Source organism: Balaenoptera physalus (genome assembly GCF_965194825.1).
Source record: "Balaenoptera physalus genome assembly, chromosome: 3".
Lineage (NCBI taxonomy): Eukaryota > Metazoa > Chordata > Mammalia > Artiodactyla > Balaenopteridae > Balaenoptera > Balaenoptera physalus.
In genome coordinates this window covers 144895853-144914253 of record NC_138890.1, presented here as the reverse complement: position 1 = coordinate 144914253, position 18401 = coordinate 144895853, and the positions used below count along the sequence as shown (strand labels likewise).

The 18401-nt window shown below is 38.3% G+C and overlaps 1 protein-coding gene across 5 annotated transcripts in view; it reads right to left on the bottom strand.

Moving 5' to 3' along the window:
- The window catches only part of FYB1 (FYN binding protein 1), a 180392-nt gene extending 161994 nt beyond the window's left edge, over positions 1-18398 (bottom strand). For 3 of the 5 annotated variants that reach the window (XM_082453725.1, XM_082453721.1, XM_082453724.1), the window contains exon 1: positions 3961-4332. In XM_082453725.1, the coding sequence (XP_082309851.1) occupies positions 3961-3963 (3 nt within the window). In that variant the 5' untranslated portion in view covers positions 3964-4332. Of the gene's footprint in view, positions 1-3960; positions 4333-6826 lie in introns of those variants that run through there. The other 2 variants (XM_082453722.1, XM_082453723.1) reach the window with 1 other exon arrangement.
- Positions 18399-18401: the final 3 nt, after the last annotated feature.

The window sequence follows — 18401 nt, the reverse complement described above, 5'->3', positions numbered from 1 at the left end:
AAAAAAAAAGAAATGCCAATTCCCAGGCTCCTTCCCCAACCCTCCAGGTGATTCAGACACTTGCTAAAGTTGGACCCACTGAGCTCAGTGTGAGCTCCAGGAAGCCAGGACCCCACCTGTCTTCTTCACCCTGCATTCTTGTCCAGCAGAGCCCAGCGTGGGACAGGGCCTCAATAAACCCTCACTGAATAAAGAGTGACAACACATTTCTTTTGTTAATTGCTCACACGTGAACTGCAAGCTGACTGAGAGGAGCAAAACAAACTAATAAGACCCCCAAACCAATTTTTACTTCATTTCTTAAAACCTTCTAAAGTTTATTGATAAAAGATTTTTCCCCTCACTAACTGTGAACGTACAAAAATTTGTGCATGATTCGATATCTGCCCCTCCCACTTTTTCAGAAAATCTACAACTTGAAAGGTACCTAAACACACTTGTCATGTGGACAGGTATCATTCTGTTATTTCCATTTAAGGCTGTTAAGTGACATAATTTGTCTAAGGTAGCAGATTAAGTCAATTTCTACAGGACCGTCTGTTCGAGAAGTAGAATCTTACTGTCGCTTCCTTCTGCTACTGAAATGTGGAATCATAAAGAACATTATGGAACACCTAGCCCACCCTCTACCTTAACTGAGCAGCTTGAGAGAGGTGGAAAGACCGAGTCAAGATGCCACTGCGGGTTATGGGGGGGCAGGGCCTGGAGCCCAGCACACCGTGTAGCTAAAATCCATCATTCTTAATAGCTGATGTCCTTGTCCTCACAAAACCCCATGTACTTTTCCACCTAATTCCCACAAGTTTCTACAGCTCCTCTGCCAATAAGTTATACGAAGAGGGTGATAACAGGTGAATTTCCCAATAACCACTTGGGCCATGATGTGGTTCCACTTTCTGAGGCTCCCTTCCTGCACTCAGCCTGGAGGAGGCGGAGTTAGTCACACCAGTAACACAGAGGGTGAGCTTGCAGGGAAGGTGAGGCATTTGATCATTGAATCCCCATTTCTAAACCCTGGGGTGGAGAACCACAAAGCCAGGAACCCCTTTAGTCTCTTATCCCAGTAGCTCTGCAAGATTTCAATAAAGTGAGCATTCTGAAAATACGATATAATTCATAATGGTAATAGCAGAAGAAGTTACAACCACTGACTCCCAGATCAAACAGATGTGGTCACCAGCCTGAGGAAAGGCCCCTGACACTCCTAAAAACAAGTCCCGGGCTTTTCTAGGACCACCTTGCTGTCTTCCTCTGTACCTACTTTTTCTTGGATGCAGCATAATGCAGAAAAAGCTCAGGCTCTGAGAGCAGACAGAATTGTGCTCAAATTCCAGTGCTGTGGAATCTGGAAATTCAGTAGCTGTGTGGCTGCGAGTAAGGGAATCACCCTTCCCAAGACTCAGTTTTCTCAGCTAGGAAATAGGGACGGCAGCAGTAACTATTTGTAAGGATTGTTATAGGGATTTAATGAGATGGCGTATGTCAAGGCTCACAAATGCTAACTGCCATTGTATTCTCCTCCTGTGTTCATTGAAGTCTTTATGCCTCCTTAGGAAATCATTTATTTGGGGGCTGGAAAGAAAGAAACCAACATTCATTCAGTGTCTGGCTGGTGCCTGCACTTTAATAGGTGTTTTGTAATCACAATCTTATTCACTCCTTAAAACAACCCTGCGAGATAGTTACTGTCATCTTCATCACTGTTGGACAAGGAAACAAACTCAGAGCTCAGGTGACTGATGAAAAAAACATACAACTAGTAAGCAAAGCATAAGAAGCCAGGAATAGGGACTTCTCTGGTGGTTCAGTGGAAAAGAATCCGTCCTGCAACTCAGGGGACACGGGTTCGATCCCTCATCAGGGAAATAAGATCCCACATGCCGTGCAGCAACTAAGCCCACGTGACACAACTACTGAGCCCTTGCACCTCAACTAGAGAGCTGCCGCAAACCACGGAGCCCATGCGCCACAACTAGAGGGAAGCCTGCGGGCCGCAACAAAGAGCCCATGTGCCACAACGAAGACCCATTGCAGCCCCCCTCCCCCCAAAAAAGAAGACAGGAATGTGGCTTTTTGACTGATCTATGATGTCTTCCAAGGAGAAAAAGTAGAAAGATTTTCCTTCTTGTAATATGCTATGTGCCTTTCTGTAACTTGTCATAGAATGTCAGAGGCAATGTTAGGGAGAGAGATATTAAAGGAAATCTACTTCCTCTTTAAGTATACCCTTGATATGCTACAAAGATAGGCATGTATATACCATAACTGCCACTGGGAAATTCATTTGCCATGCCATTATATAGTAGGTAAACTTAAAATATATTGTTTAACAAGAGGGTAACTGTGTTCAAAGTTTAAATATATGTTCTCTCACCTACCTATTCTTCTAGTAGTTCTGACAATGGAAAATTATCAGGCAATGTATATAAAAGAATGCTTATGACAGTCTTGTCTGTATTACCAAAAAGAAAGAAAAATAAAATAAGAAACAATCTCAATGTCCAGCTATATGGAACTAAAATAAATTATGGACTACAATGCAGTCATTAAAAATGATTCATTATTAAAAATGCTATCATAACTCAGATATTATTCAAGATATTTTAAATTAAAAAGCAAGTAAGGAAATAAAGTATGATAGTACTTATAGAAAATTATATTTATAAGATATAGTTTTAAATGACAAAATTCTAAAGGGATCGGTATTAATTTAACAATGATTGCCCCCTAAGTGATAGAACTATAGAAAATAAGTATTGTGTCATTTCTTCATATCTATATTTCTAAGAAATTTTCTTTAATAATATGCATTACTTTTGTAATAAGATGGTGATCTCTTAAGAAAACATTATGTGTAACACCAAACACACACTATCCAATTAAACCTCTCTCTTTTTTTTCTTCTATTATCATCTACTTTTCCCTAAGAAAATGCAAATAACCCTGTCAACCACAGTGCCCTCGTTTATTTTTGAAGAGGATATCGTAATTAAGGTCAAGATCTTTTCTAAGAATACTGGATCTGAAGACCGAGTTTGGAAACACTAGAGGGACTTGTAAATCCCATCTTGATAGGTGACCGCCCTCCTCTACAGATGGGGCTGCAAGGAGAGTCCACGTGCTACCGTTTCTTCCCTGTGGTATTCCTCTCCCCATGACTCTGCAAGTCTGACCCCATCTCTTCTCCTCTCCCTATCTTTCCCCCATGAGGAGTCTGGGAGGGGTGTGTGGGATAGAAAGTTGACTCTCTTCTAGACTCTGTGAACCTGAGAACACCACATGTATAAGAACACAGCCAATTATTCAGCGAAATAATAGGAAACTGTAGCAGAATATTAATGCTGTAGTTCAGCTACTTTATGGGTTAAGCTAGTTTTTATGGTACGCTGGGAACCAACTCATGATTTTAAGTGCACTCCACATAATGACTTTCAATTAACTTTGGAACACAACCTGTCCCTAAGATTTGGACTACTTGGACTTTGCTTCTCTTAATTAAAATAATAAAATGCATTTTTCTAAACAAAAGAGCTCCTTTTGTAAAATTCAGGTGTTGTCAAAATGGCACTCATCTTCAGCAATATTGCCCAACGTATATCACTGGAGTTCTCTTCAGGGTTCCAAAGTGCTCATAAAAGGAAACGACTACGCTTCTGGTTATAGCACCCAACCATCTTAAGAGGCAAGACAAAGAACACAGCTTTTCTTTCTTTAAGGCATAGCTCTTCCTCTATTCTGAAGGCTAGAATCAGAAAAGGGAACTCTTGCAGCCACAGTCCCTCAGCTGGTATAATAAAGCCTTAGCAGCTTTATAAGCAAATGGAACTATGATGAGATAAGCAAAAATTCCAAAGGCTTGGAGGACCTGGCTGTGAAGCACTCCCACACCTCTCCGCTCTATGTAGAAAAGATTAGATGTTTGCTAGGAGACCAAGGAGAGTCATAAAATCTATTACTTACCATTTTTATTGAAGAGTTGACGTGCCTGGCACACAGTGACCCCGAAGATGCTGTAACTCGGACAGTGAATGTGCAAGTTAGCTATGCAGGGTGTACTTCCTTTTTTGAACCATGTGGTCTGTCCAGTTTTCACACATTGATATATAAGGTTTATTTGCATGTTATCTCAGCCTTCGGAGCATTTGTATAACTGGACAGGTTTATCCAGTTATTATGCTTTAATAATATGAAAACAGCTACAGGTGAAGCTTTGAAGTCTTAAATATTGACACAGAATTTTTAAAAAAGTGCCTGAATTGTAAACTCTGTGTATGTTATTAACCCATTTTATATAAAATGTGTGTTTGTGGACCTATCTATGTATCTATCTATTTATCTGCCAAGGACCCACATTAACATGTTAGCAGTGGTTCACTTCGCTGGAGGTATTATTACAAATAATCCTTATTTCGTACTTTGCTGATTTTTTGACTTTTTAATTTTGAGTATATGACACGTTTAAAACAGAACAATAATCTTAAAAAGAACAAAAAGATCATGATATTTTAATCATCAATTCCAAATGCATTTAAATCTATCTCACCAATATTTGAATGGTGGACATATTTTAAGCTTATCATAAGATGTTACTCATTTCATTAAAAATATAAAGTACATGTCAGTCTAGGTTCATGCATTAATTTTGGGGTAATATTTGTTAGCATCAGATGCCTCAATCTCTCACACTGGTGAACTAGATATTCTTGAGTTAAGGGCATAATATTTGATTCCAACTAGTCAGTTCCCACCAATCTTCTCTAGTGCTTGTTTGAACTCATTCTGGTACATGGATTTTTACCTCCTTTATTTTTAATATATAGTTTATATATATATACTGATAATAAAGTAATTTTAAGAGTAGATCATCTTCATGTCCTATTGCAAAGGAAAGGCCACTGACTCCTTAATTTTGGGTTGCAAATTTCTAGATCTTGTATGTACTGCCACATTAACCTAGTAGACAGACACCAAATTTTTTCATTTGATCCTGACCTAATATTAATTACTACCGTGACAATAAAAATTCTTTATTAAATGGATATTCCCTATTATTTATTTCTTAAAATGAAAATGTTTTTCAAAATCAAGATGTGGTTAGAAATATGGATAGAATCATTGTCAGGACAAGGCAGAAAGGCAGGGCAAGGGTCAAGTCCCAAGGGTAGAAAGGAATTTGAGATTGCCTTGAAACTGTAGGTATTTTACAGAGGGGTAGGGCTTGAGGATAGTCAGGAACTAGGAGGGTAGTCAGAAATTGCACTGTCTCTGGCACATAATAAATACTCAATGAATTAACGGAGGAGGAAGATCAAAGCAAGGCCGGTATGAGAACCAGGCATTCTTTTAGACATAAGCCATTGCCAGAAGACCTTAAAATGGAGACATTCTCTAGCTTAACTGAAAAGCCTCTCATCCACTATCTGTTGGAACAGTACAATTTAGGGTCTAAAGCAGAGGGTTTTCATCTGGCAGCACGTTAAAATCACCTGGGAAGCTTTTAAAAATCCAAGTTTCCGGGCTTAACCCCAGACCATTAAATAAAAATCTCTACTTTGAGACCCAGGCATCAGTGTTTTTTAAAGTTCCCCAGGAGGTTTCAAAATGCAGGCAAGCCCAGGCTCTAAAAGGAGGAGCAAGCAACTCGTACGAGGAAGGTGATAGATTAGCAGGCAATAACTTGATAGTACTGTAGAAATAATACTGATGCTCTGACACTGTTTACTACCAAGTTTATCAACATATTTTCACCATGCGCTCCATAATAATTACTTATTCTTGGTCATTCTATGATTTTCTCTCTGGGCCGGTAATTGGGACAAAACTTACAAGATAAACGGAAATCGAGCAATTTCCATTAACAATGTAGCTAACTGTACAAGTCTCTGATTAAGAGAATGTTGAGTTTCAGTTTATTCATTTGAGTTCCATTTCAGTTTGTGTTTATTTGTAATTGCAGATTAAGGTAATTTTTAGTTGTTATTGACATAAATTCAGCAGTCTCTCAAAAATATATTTAAGAGAAGTATTTTGGCTAAGAAAAAATAGGCTAGCTGTAGCTCTCATCCATAACTCATAACTCACCAATAAGTGTTTATTTTTAGTTTTTGGAGCATAATCATTTTACTTAAAAAAACATGTTTCAAGTATCACTTATGTGAGCACATTTCCTGTGAACTCAATGAAGTATGTAAATCCTTGAGCGGGAAGAGGAAACAGGAAATGCAAGAAAGCTGACACACAAACAATGTAATGATACCATCTAAAGAAGATAAAGTTATTTTTTTGTGGTATAGGTGCTGCAGTTATTCGTGCTAGTGGAAGGGAGAAGTAGCTTAGAGAACACAAAAATGGTTATAATTCTTCAAATCTCTTTTCATAAATTTGCATTCTAGAGAACTGTTTTTGTTCAGGCAATGGTAAAGTGAGGCTGTCTCCCTGGTACAAAGTGACAGCTAGATGGAGACTGTGAGGCCCAGAGACATGGTGGGGTTTGGGGGGGACTGGTGAATCCAGCTTCATTTTTTTTAAAGTCAGTTTACAAGATGGAGGGCGAGAACACTAATGACAATGTAAGTAACACTACTTATCAAGCCTTATTTAAAAACGTTGTCACTGTTGTATCTATCAGGTTTTGAAAGGAGTATGGTTGAAGTTGTTAGCACAGAGGGTTAGAAAGACTTATAAACTCTTACACAGTTTCAGCTTTATAACCTGAATGGCTAACATTTTAGAAAAGAAACAGATGATCATCTGCTTTATGTGCCCAACAATCACAGGCCTGGGCAAGACCCCTGAGATAGGAGAACAGGAGGATGTTGAGTCTCACCTCTTCCAGGAAGCCTTCTGTGCCGCTGGCTCACTCATCTCTCCCTTTTTCTGGACTCCTGCAGACTGCACCACGAAATGAAGCTCTTTGATATGTTTCTTTTTTATAGTTCTCCCATTGTATCGGTCGCATTAAGTTTGGCTCCCTAACCACATCTGAAACTCCTCCAGTACGAATTAATTTTCATACTTCCTTCTGTCACCCTAATATCCTAGAGTAGCTTTTATTTTTTTAAAGCTTTTTTTGTGACTCACGGGTTCCTTTCAGAATCTGATGACAGCAGTATATGGTTTGCACACTAATTCTGCGTGTGTACAGCCTCCCTTGAAGCCCATCCTTTATGGGAAGCTGTAGGAGAACTCTTGGCTAAAATATTGTCAAACACTGGGAGATGGTCACTACATTGGTGCTTTTTGATGATGAAGTGAAAGCACAGAAATGTTAAGTGACCCCTTATGTTTCCAGACTAGGAAACTGGTCAGCTAAAACTTCATTATTTTGTAAACTTGCCTTTTATCGACATACATTTGAACCTTGCCAGGAAAGAACAACTCAGACTCACAAAATAGATTCATAGAAATTCAAGGAAATTCTAGTTTCCTTGTGTGGAGAGATATGGAATAGCCAAATGGAAAGGAGCAGGAAAAAAGCAGGATAAGAAAAGGCACACTTTAGAAAGTTGTGCGGGAGGAAACGGCTAGTTCCTTGATTTGGCTTATTTCTCTTTCACTTTTTGTTTTGAAAACAAAATGGATTTTTTTCACTCTTGTACTTTCTATTTCTGATGAAAGGAGGCCTTAACCCTTTCAGAACATCAATGCACTAGGAAGAAAAAAAGTATTAATCAACTTCAGTGAAAAATCAATTCATCTTTCAGTAGAAGGAGAATTCCTACTATATTTCAATAGGATTGTTACCCCAAAACTGGGTTTGCCTCTTGGTGGGTGTTGAGCTAAAAGACACAACCAAGCCAAAGCCCAGGAGAAGGAAGGATTGATTACTTGCAGCCAGTAAGCAGAACACCAGGGACCTTTCCCAAAGCAGCATCTCCCCGAACAGCAAAACTGGGGGAGTTTTAAGGTAAGGATATATGCATATTCATGAAGGGGCTTGGGCGGTCAACGGAATCCAAGCTTTAGTTGACTGAAGTCACGAGGCTCAGCAAAGGTCAACATCATCATCTCTTAGATTCCAGCTGATCTGATGGTTGAGGGCTTCAGGCTAATCTTTACCCTTGAAATAGAACTAGGAGTCTTTACAACTGATATATTATCTTAGCTATTGTTATTTTTCTTGCCTGATAACAGTCGTTTATTTGTTCCTTTAAGATCATTAATTACTGAGACCTGTTAAAGGACTTTGTGGCCAGGCTTAGAGCACTAAATGGCTTAGGCCAAAAATGGCTTCTCTTATGTCAAGAAGCCATGCCTGGTTCTTTTTCTCTAGGAACCCCCTACCCTATCTGCTTACAAGATGAGTAAACTGTATTTAAACTCAAGAAGGGCAGGGAACAATTGTCTCTACAATTTAAACCCAATCCCAGGCAAATGTTTACTAAACTCTAAAAAAAACCTGCTGAAGTAGGACAATGGAGAAATAATCTAAACTTTACTTAAGGAGTCTTTTATCAAACCAATTAACTTGGAGAGCAAAGAAACAAAGAAAGCTTTTAGAAGAATCCTATGTTATATATTAATTTACTTACTACTTTCTTATTTGGGATATAATTTGTATCTTACCCTCTCTTGGGATTTGGGGAACTCCTAGAGCTCTGTGGGAGTCTGTTGAGTCTTGTAATCCTTTTATCTCACTGGATCTCCAACAAAAGATTTAACTGACACCATCAAAATACACACCCTCATTGGACTGATTGTTGCACTTGAAGATTTGTTAACAATAATTGCTCTTTAATGAATAAAAGAAAGAAAAGGTCCTTCATGAAAAATAGATCTATTTTTCTTTTTGTCCTTCCGCATTCATTCATTTATTCCCAGTTTCCTTCCAAACAGGAAGGTTAGGCCAGAAAGGTTGGAAAATGAACTGAAGCGCTTTGGGAATTTACAGACTCAGAAAAGATGACAAAGGGGAAATGGATCACTCCCCCATTCCTGGAATTCTTATGCTGTCCCACTGTCAATTAAGTGCAGGTGTGAATATACTCATTTTCCTAGTCTGTTGTGTGTTTAATTTTAAAATAGAAATATTTCCATTTCAGTACAAGATAAATACTGATGAAGCCTTACACCTTTTTTTGCATTCAGAATATATTTCAAATTTGTTTAAATTAGTCAATTTAAAAGCATATCCAGTTTATACTCTTTTTCCTTGAGTTTCTTTCTTTTTTTTTTCACTTTAGAATCACCCTATTCTCTCCTTCTCTCCATTTGAAAAATTACTCAACCTGTCTTTCTTTTTTTTTTTTTTTAATTTTTATCGGTGTATATAGTTGCTTTACGTGTTGTGTTAGTTTCTTTCAACCTTAGTCTTTTTGGTACCGTATTGCTCAAATGAAGATTTGTCAGACTGGAAGCCTTCCTAAACACAAAATTATTTATGACTTAATACAAAATTGGTCATACCTGAGTGTAACCTAGTGACAATTTTCTTTTTGGTCAGAAGAATAGGAATATTTCTATTTTCAATTCTGTAGTACCTTTTGGAACTAAATACTACTATTTAATAATGCTATATGGCAGACTTGGGGTACCTATAATGTAGCTATGAAAACAAATGTAATAGAACACAATTTGTGAAATGACTCAATGTCACCCTGACCCTCTTTTCTCTTGTCCTTTCCAGGTAGACTGACTTTAGTAGGCTAACACACGGTTAAAAAAATCACTGATCAACAAATGATACTGGGGGGCTTCCCTGGTGGCGCAGTGGTTGAGAATCTGCCTGCCAATGCAGGGGACACGGGTTCGAGCCCTGGTCTGGGAAGATCCCACATGCCACGGAGCAACTAGGCCCGTAAGCCACAATTACTGAGCCTGCGCGTCTGGAGCCTGTGCTCCGCAACAAGAGAGGCCGCGATAATGAGAGGCCCACCCACTGCAATGAAGAGTGGCCCCCACTTGCCACAACTAGAGAAAGCCCTCGCACAGAAACGAAGACCCAACACAGCCATAAATAAATAAACCCAAAAGTTAAAAAAAAAAAAAAAACTATCATGGATCTTTGTTAAACAAAACAAAACAAAACAAAACAAAAAAACAAATGATACTGGGATGTTCACATTGCAAAAGAATGAAGTTGGAACCTTACCTTATACCATATACAAAAATTAACTCAAAATGGATCAAAGACCTAAACATAAGAGCTCATAAAACTATAACACTCTTAGAAGAAAACATAGGGGAAAAGCTGCATGACATTGACATTGGATCCAGTGATTTTTTGAGTATGACACCAAAAGCACAGGCAACAAAAGGAAAAGTAGATGAATTAGACTTCAACATTAAAAACTTCTTGCGAATCAAATATCTGATAAGGGATTAATTTCCAGAATATATAGAGAACTCCTACAACTCAACAACAACAAAAATCCTCATTAACAAATAGGCAAAGGACTTGGACATACATTTCTTCAAAGAAAATATCTAAAGCCAATAACCACATGAAAAGATGCCCAACATCATTAATAATTAGGGAAGTGTACTTCAAACTCACAATGAGATACCACTTCATACCCATTAGGATGGTTATTATAAAAAAACAAACTAAAACCCTCAAACACAAAAGATATTACACTAAGTGAAATAAATCAGATACAAAAGGACAAATGTTTTGTGAGTTCACTTATCTGAGGTACCTGAAACAGTCAAATTCATAGAGATAGAAAGTGGAACAGTGGCTACCATGGCTGGGGCAGTAGGGAATGGAGAGTTACAGTTTAATGTGTACAATACAATGCGTATTGTAATGAAACGGCATACGGAGTTTCAGTTTGGGATGATGAAAAACTTCTGAAGGTGGAGAGTGGTGATGGCTGCACAATGTGAATGTGCTTAAAAGCCACTAAACTGTACACTTAATAGTGGCCAAATGGTAAATTTTATGTAATATGTATTTTGTCACAGAAAAAACACCTTCTCCATTTTTTTTTATTTTATTTTTTTTAAGTATCATTAAGGTAAAATTATATTCAGGTAAGTGGTTACAAGAACAGAAAGCATATTCAGAGCTTAACAGTTTGTAAATCTAACCAGGTTAATTTTTTTGTGTTTTCTTTTTGCTGTTAAGTTTTTTTTTTTTTTTTGAATTTTATTTATTTATTTTTTATACAGCAGGTTCTTATTAGTTATCTATTTTATATATATTAGTGTATATACGTCAATCCCAATATCCCAATTCATCCCACCACCACCTCCCTCCCCACCCCCCGCTTTCCCCCGTTGGTGTCCATACGTTTGTTCTCTACATCAGTGTCTCTGTTTCTGCCTTGCAAACTGGTTCATCTGTACCATTTTTCTGGATTCCTCATATATGCATTAATATATGATATTTGTTTTTCTCTTTCTGACTTACTTCACTCTGTATAACAGTCTCTAGGTCCATCCACGTCTCTACAAACGACCCAATTTCATTCCATTTTATGACTGAGTATTATTCCATTGCATATATGTGCCACATCTTCTTTATCCATTCTTCTGTCAATGGGCATTTAGGTTCTTTCCATGACCTGGCTATTGTAAACAATGCTGCAATGAACATTGGGGTGCACGTGTCTTTTTGAATTATGGTTTTCTCTGGGTATATGCCCAGTAGTGGGATTGCTGGGTCATATGGTAATTCTATTTTTAGTTTTTAAAGGAACCTCCATACTGTTCTCCATAATGGCTGTATCAATTTCCATTCCCCCAACAGTGCAAGAGAGTTGCACTGTGCAAGGTAGATTGCTTTGGGTAGTATAGTCATTTTCACAATATTGATTCTTCCAATCCAAGAACATGGTATATCTCTTCATCTGTTTGTGTAATCTTTTATTTCTTTCATCAGTCTTATAGTTTTCTGGGTACAGGTCTTTTACCTCCTTAAGTAGGTTTATTCCTAGGTATTTCATTCTTTTTGTTGCAGTGGTGAATGGCACTGTTTCCTTAATTTCTCTTTCTGATCTTTCATTGTTAGTGTACAGGAATACAAGAGATTTCTGTGCATTAATTTTGTATCCTGCAACGTTACCAAATTCATTGATTGGCTCTAGTAGTTTTCTGGCAGCATCTTCAGGATTACCTATGTATACTGTCATGTCATCTGCAAACAGTGACAGTTTTACTTCTTCTTTTCCATTTGTATTCCTTTTATTTCTTTTTCTTCTCTGATTGCCACAGCTAAGACTTCCAAAACTATGTTGAATAATAGTGGCAAGAGTGGACATCCTTGTCTTCTTCCTGATCTTAGAGGAAATGTTTTCAGTTTTTCACCATTGAGAATGATGTAAACGCTGTGGGTTTGTCATATATGGTCTTTATTATGTTGAGGTAGGTTCCCTCTATGCCCACTTTCTGGAGAGTTTTTATCATAAATAGGTGTTGAATTTTGTCAAAAGCTTTTTCTGCATCTATTGAGATGATCAATATGGTATATCAATTTGTTAATATGGTGTATCACATTTATTGATTTGTGTATATTGAAGAATCCTTTCATCCCTGGGAAAAATCCCACTTGATCATGGTGTATGATCCTTTTAATGTGTTGTTGGATTCTCTTTGCTAGTATTTTGTTGAGGATTTTTGCATCTATATTCATCAGTGATATTGGTCGGTAGTTTTCTTTTTTGTTGTATCTTTGTCTGATTTTGGTATCAGGATGGTGGTGGCTTCATAGAATGAGTTCAGGTGTGTCCCCTTCCTCTGCAGTTTTTTGGAAGAGTTTGAGAAGGATGGGTGCTAGCTCTTCCCTAAATGTTGGATAGAATTCACCTGTGAAGCCACCTGGTCCTGGACTTCTGTTTGTTGGAAGATTTTTAATCACAGTTTCAATTTCATTACTTGTGCTTTGTCTATTCATATTTTCTATTTCTTTCTGTTTCAGTCTTGGAAGGTTATACCTTTCTAAGAATTTGTCTGTTTCTTCCAGGTTGTCCATTTTATTGGCATAGAGTTGCTTGTAGTAGTCTCTCATGATGCTTTGTATTTCTGCGGTGTCCGTTGTAACTTCTCCTTTTTCATTCCTAATTTTATTGATTTGAGTCCTCTCCCTCTTTTTCTTGATGAGTCTGGCTAATGGTTCATCAATTTTGTTTATCTTCTCAAAGAACCAGCTTTTAGTTTTATTGATCTTTGCTATTGTTTTCTTTGTTTCTATTTCATTTATTTCTGCTCTGATCTTTATGATTTCTTTCCTTCTACTAACTTTGGGTTTTGTTTGTTCTTCTTTCTCTAGTTCCTTTAGGTGTAAGCTTAGATTGCTTATTCAAGATTTTTCTTGTTTCTTGAGGTAGGCTTGTATTGCTATAAACTTCTCTATTAGAACTGCTTTTGCTGCATCCCATGGGTTTTGGATCATTGTGTTTTCATTGTCATTTGTCTCTAGGTATTTTTTGATTTCCTCTTTGATTTCTTCAGTGATCTCTTGGTTATTTAGTAAAGTATTGTTTAGCCTCCATGTGTTTGTGTTTTTTACGTTTTTTTCCTTATAATTTATTTCTAATCTCATAGCATTGTGGTTGGAAAAGATGCTTGATATGATCTCAATTTTCTTAAATTTACCAAGGTTTGATTTGTGACCTAAGATGTGATCTATCCTGGAGAATGTTCCGTGCGCACTTGAGAAGAAAGTGTAATTTGCTGTTTTCGGATGGAATGTCCTATAAATATCAATTAAATCTATCTGGTCTATTGTGTCATTTAAAGTTTTTGTTTCCTTATTAATTTTCTGTCTGGATGATCTGTCCATTGGTGTAAGTGAGGTGTTAAAGTCCCCCACTATTACTGTGTTACTGTCAATTTCCTCTTTTATAGCTGTTAGCAGTTGCCTTATGTATTGAGGTGCTCCTATGTTGGGTGCATATATATTTATAATTGTTATATCTTCTTCTTGGGTTGATCCCTTGATCATTATGTAATGTCCTTCCTTGTCTCTTGTAACATTCCTTATTTTAAAGTCTATTTTATCTGATAGGAGTATTGCTACTCCAGTTTTCTTTTGATTTCCATTTGCATGAAATATCTTTTTTCATCCCCTCACTTTCAGTCTGTATGTGTCCCTAGGTCTGAAGTGGGTCTCTTGTGGACAGCATGTATACAGGTTTTGTTTTTGTATCCATTCAATGAGCCTGTGTCTTTTGGTTGGAGCATTTAATCCATTCACATTTAAGGTAATTATTGATATGTATGTTCCTATTACCATTTTCTTAATTGTTTCGGGTTTGTTCTTATAGGTCCTTTTCTTTTGTGTTTCCCACTTAGAGAAGTTCCTTTAACATTTGTTGTAGAGCTGGTTTGGAGGTGCTGAATTCTCTTAGCTTTTGCTTGTCTGAAAAGCTTTTGATTTCTCCATCAAATCTGAATGAGATCCTTGCCAGGTAGAGTAATCTTGGTTGTAGTTTCTTCCCTTTCATCACTTTAAATATGTCATGCCACACTCTTCTGGCTTATAGAGTTTCTGCTGAGAAATCAGCTGTTAACCTTATGGGATCTCCCTTTTATGTTATTTGTCGTTTTTCCCTTGTTGCTTTCAATAATTTTTCTTTCTCTTTAATTTTTGTCAATTTGATTACTATGCATCTCAGTGTGTTTCTCCTTGGGTTTATCCTGCCTGGGACTCTCTGTGCTTCTTGGACTTGGGTGGCTATTTCCTTTCCCGTGTTAGGGAAGTTTTCGACTATAATCTCTTCAAATATTTTCTTGGTCCTTTCTCTCTCTTTTTCTTCTTATGGGACCACTATAATGTGCATGTTGGTGCGTTGAATGTTGTCCCATAGGTCTCTTAGGCTGTCTTCATTTCTTTTCATTCTTTTTTCTTTATTCTGGTCTGCGGCAGTGAATTCCACCATTCTGTCTTCCAGGTCACTTATCCGTTCTTCTGCCTCAGTTATTCTGCTATTCTGATTCTTTCTAGTGTAGTTTTCATTTCAGTTATTGTATTGTTCATCTCTGTTTGTTCTTTAATTCTTCTAGGTGTTTGTTCTTTAATTCTAGGTCTTTGTTAAACATTTCTTGCATTTTCTTGATCTTTACCCCCATTCTTTTTCCAAGGTCCTGGATCATCTTCACTATCATTATTCTGAATTCTTTTTCTGGAAGGTTGCCTACCTCCACTTCATTTAGTTGTTTTTCTGAGGTTTTATCTTGTTCCTTCATCTGGTACATAGTCCTCTGCATTTTTATTTTGTCTGTCTTCCTGTGGATATGGTTTTCTTTCCACAGGCTGCAGGATTGTAGTTCTTCTTGCTTCTGCTATCTGCTCTCTGGTGGATGAGGCTATGTAAGAGGCTTGTGCAAGCTTCCTGATGGGAGGGACTGGTGGTGGGTAGAGCTGGGTGTTACTCTGGTGGGCAGAGCTGTGTAAAACTTTAATCTGCTTGTCTGCTGATGGGTAGGGCTGAGTTCCCTCCCTGTTGGTTGTTTGGCCTGAGTCGACCCAGCACTGGAGCCTAGAGGGTCTTTGGTGGGGCTAATGGTGGACTCTGGGAGGGCTCATGCCAAGGAGTACTTCCCAGAACTTCTGCTGCCAGTGTCCTTGTCCCTGTGGTGAGCCACAGCCACCCCCTGCCTCTGCAGGAGACCCTCCAACAGTAGCAGGTAGGTCTGGTTCATTCTCCTGTAGTGTCACTGCTCCTTCCCCCTGAATCCTGATGTGCACATTACTTTGTGTGTACCCTCCAAGAGTGGAGTCTCTGTTTCCCCAAGTCTTGTCAAAATCCTGCCATCAAATCCCACTAGCCTTCAAAGTCTGATTCTCTGGGAATTCCTCCTCCCGTTGCCAGACCCACAGGTTGGGTAGCCTGACGTGGGGCTCAGAACCTTCACTCCAGGTGACTTCTATGGCATAATTGTTCTCCAGTTTGTGAGTCACCCACCCAGCAGTTATGGGATATGATTTTTTTGTGATTGTGCCCTTCCTACCATCTCATTGCTGCTTCTCCTTTGTCTTTGGATGTGGGGTATCTTTTTTGGTGAGTTCCAGTGTCTTCCTGTTGATGATTGTTCAGCAGTTAGTTGTGACTCTGGGCTCTCACAAGAGGGAGTGAGAGCGTGTCCTTCTACTCAGCCACCTTGAACCAATCTCCAAAAACACCTCCTCTTAAAATAAGTCAGTGAACCCACTAATTATTTAGAGAAGGGTACTAAGCCACTCTGCCATATACAGTTATCCTCCATTTTCAGGTTTAATCCTCTTGGCTGTCTAATGTCACAAACATTAGAGTGAAATTTGAAAAGATTTATATCAGTAGCCTTGCATGATACCATAGCAACAGCTACAATTTATTGCTATTAGGCGCCAAGGTTATTATATGCTTTATCTCAATGAATCAACCTAACAATTCTATGAAGGATATATTACTAACTCCGGGCATATCTTGGGGTTTAGGAGTTTAGTAATCTGTCTACTGTTAAAAAGCCACACCATTCCATTCTCTTGAACCATTTCACTGATCTTAGTATAGTAGGGGGTAATGAACATGAGGTGGTGGTGGAGGGGCTGGGAGAGGGTTGGTGGGCAGAAAGATAGATGGTTGTCCTACAAATTATTTATATGTGTGTCTGTGTGTCTGTGTGTGTGAGTGTGTGGAAGAGAGAGAGAGAGAGAGAGAAGTTTTATCTTCTTTGAAAATAAATGTAAGCTGAGCCTAGTCTTTATTCACCATTTTGGGTTGTTATTCATAAATATTGGGGCACTAACTCAGGACCTGCTCTTGTGGGGTTTTTGGATGCAGTGTTCTGCTGTGTTTACAATCAAATACACACTCAAAAGGCCTTGGGGAGACCATGGTGTAAAGCTGGTATGTGTTGGCAGGGAGCAGGCATATGTCTACCAATGTCATCAGTAGAATGAATAAGCAACCTGAGTTTTACGTATAAAGAGGGAAAAGCGTAAAAATGTAACAATTCTTTGAAGCTTTTTTTCTTATTAGGACCAAGGAAACACGAATGCCCATCCTGCTTTCCCAGGTCCTTTGATAATGGCTGGAGCTCAGTATAATGATCTGAATGTACGGCCTGAGCATTAGAGGACTGTTTCCCTCACACGTCCCTTGCTCTTTGAATTTGTGGTGTGCCATCTCAGAGAGCATGTGTGGGTTATACTGCAGTCAGTCTGGCCAGACCAAGCTAGGACTTCCCTTCTCAGGAAACCTCAATCCAGGATGAGCCATGTAAGCCTTAGCCTCCGGGAGGTCCTCATCTCCCCCAATTTCTGGTGATTCTTCCTCTATGCTGATTCCTGCGGGGCAGTTTCTGGTGTCTCAGTGGTGCACCCTGCTGGAAATGCTCTACCAGATTTGCCACCTTTGGAGGAAGTTGGAGAGTCTCACTGTCAACAGTGAACCTACAATCTTTCCCCCATTTCCAGGAAAGGGACTCTGATAAATCATTAAGCTGACCCTCAGGAGTCTGATCGAGGCTCAGCTCTTTTCTTGTTTGACAATTTGTAATTCACAAGGATGCAAGGAATTCTCAGTAGTTACTATGGTAACTCTACCTTAATCCAGATGCTCTACATCAGAAACTCTCTCAACAGTGGATTGTCTAAGAACACACCAGAGTTCAGTATTTGCATGTATTTAACATCCTAATTCTTTCTGATTCACTCAGGTTTCTGGGGGGCAGGAAATAGGTATTTTCTTGAGCACCAATGCTATTTTATACCCTAAAGGGCCTGACACTTTTATTTTTAGAGAACTATCTCTGTGTCCTACCTTACATTAAAATACATCTCATATCCAACAACATTTTTCTTTGCTGGAAAATAAAAAACCTTGAAGATTAGTTTTTAAATTTTGCTTTTGAAATTATTTGTATTGTGATTTCTCAGCAATCATGTACATTCTTGAGAATTTCTGTGAAGTGAGGAAAACTAACTTAAATTTATTTATAGAGGTGTGAAAATTTTATTAATAAAAAAACAATGAGCAAATTGACATGATAATGTTGTTGACATTTAATTAAAAATGTATTAATTTTGATTTTGTCTTTTTCCCCTTGTACCTTGAGCCCTTCTTTTCTCCTTCCTTCTCCTTCTTCTTCTTTTAGTGTTCTCGGACCTTTTCAAAGCTCTCAGGTCTTAAGTGCCATGCTATCTAATGAATAAAATTGTATAGCCAGCTCCTTTAATTAGCTCCTTATGTGGGTAGACTTAACCTTATGCAACTCATAAGGCTAGGTATTAAGTTGGATCATATGAAATCACTGGATTTGGGGTTTTGTTTTGTTTTTGGTAAAATATGACTAAATAGAGACAATTTCACCTGATTTAACCTAATGGTTTTTGGTTGCAAATCCAATACACTTTTCTCCTTGGAGACATAGAGTTAAATCGGAGAGCTAAGACTTAAAAAAGCAGAGTTCTGTGCTTGCGGTAGGTGTTCGGCAAGTATTTGCAGAATGAATGCATGCATGTATCCAAGAATGAC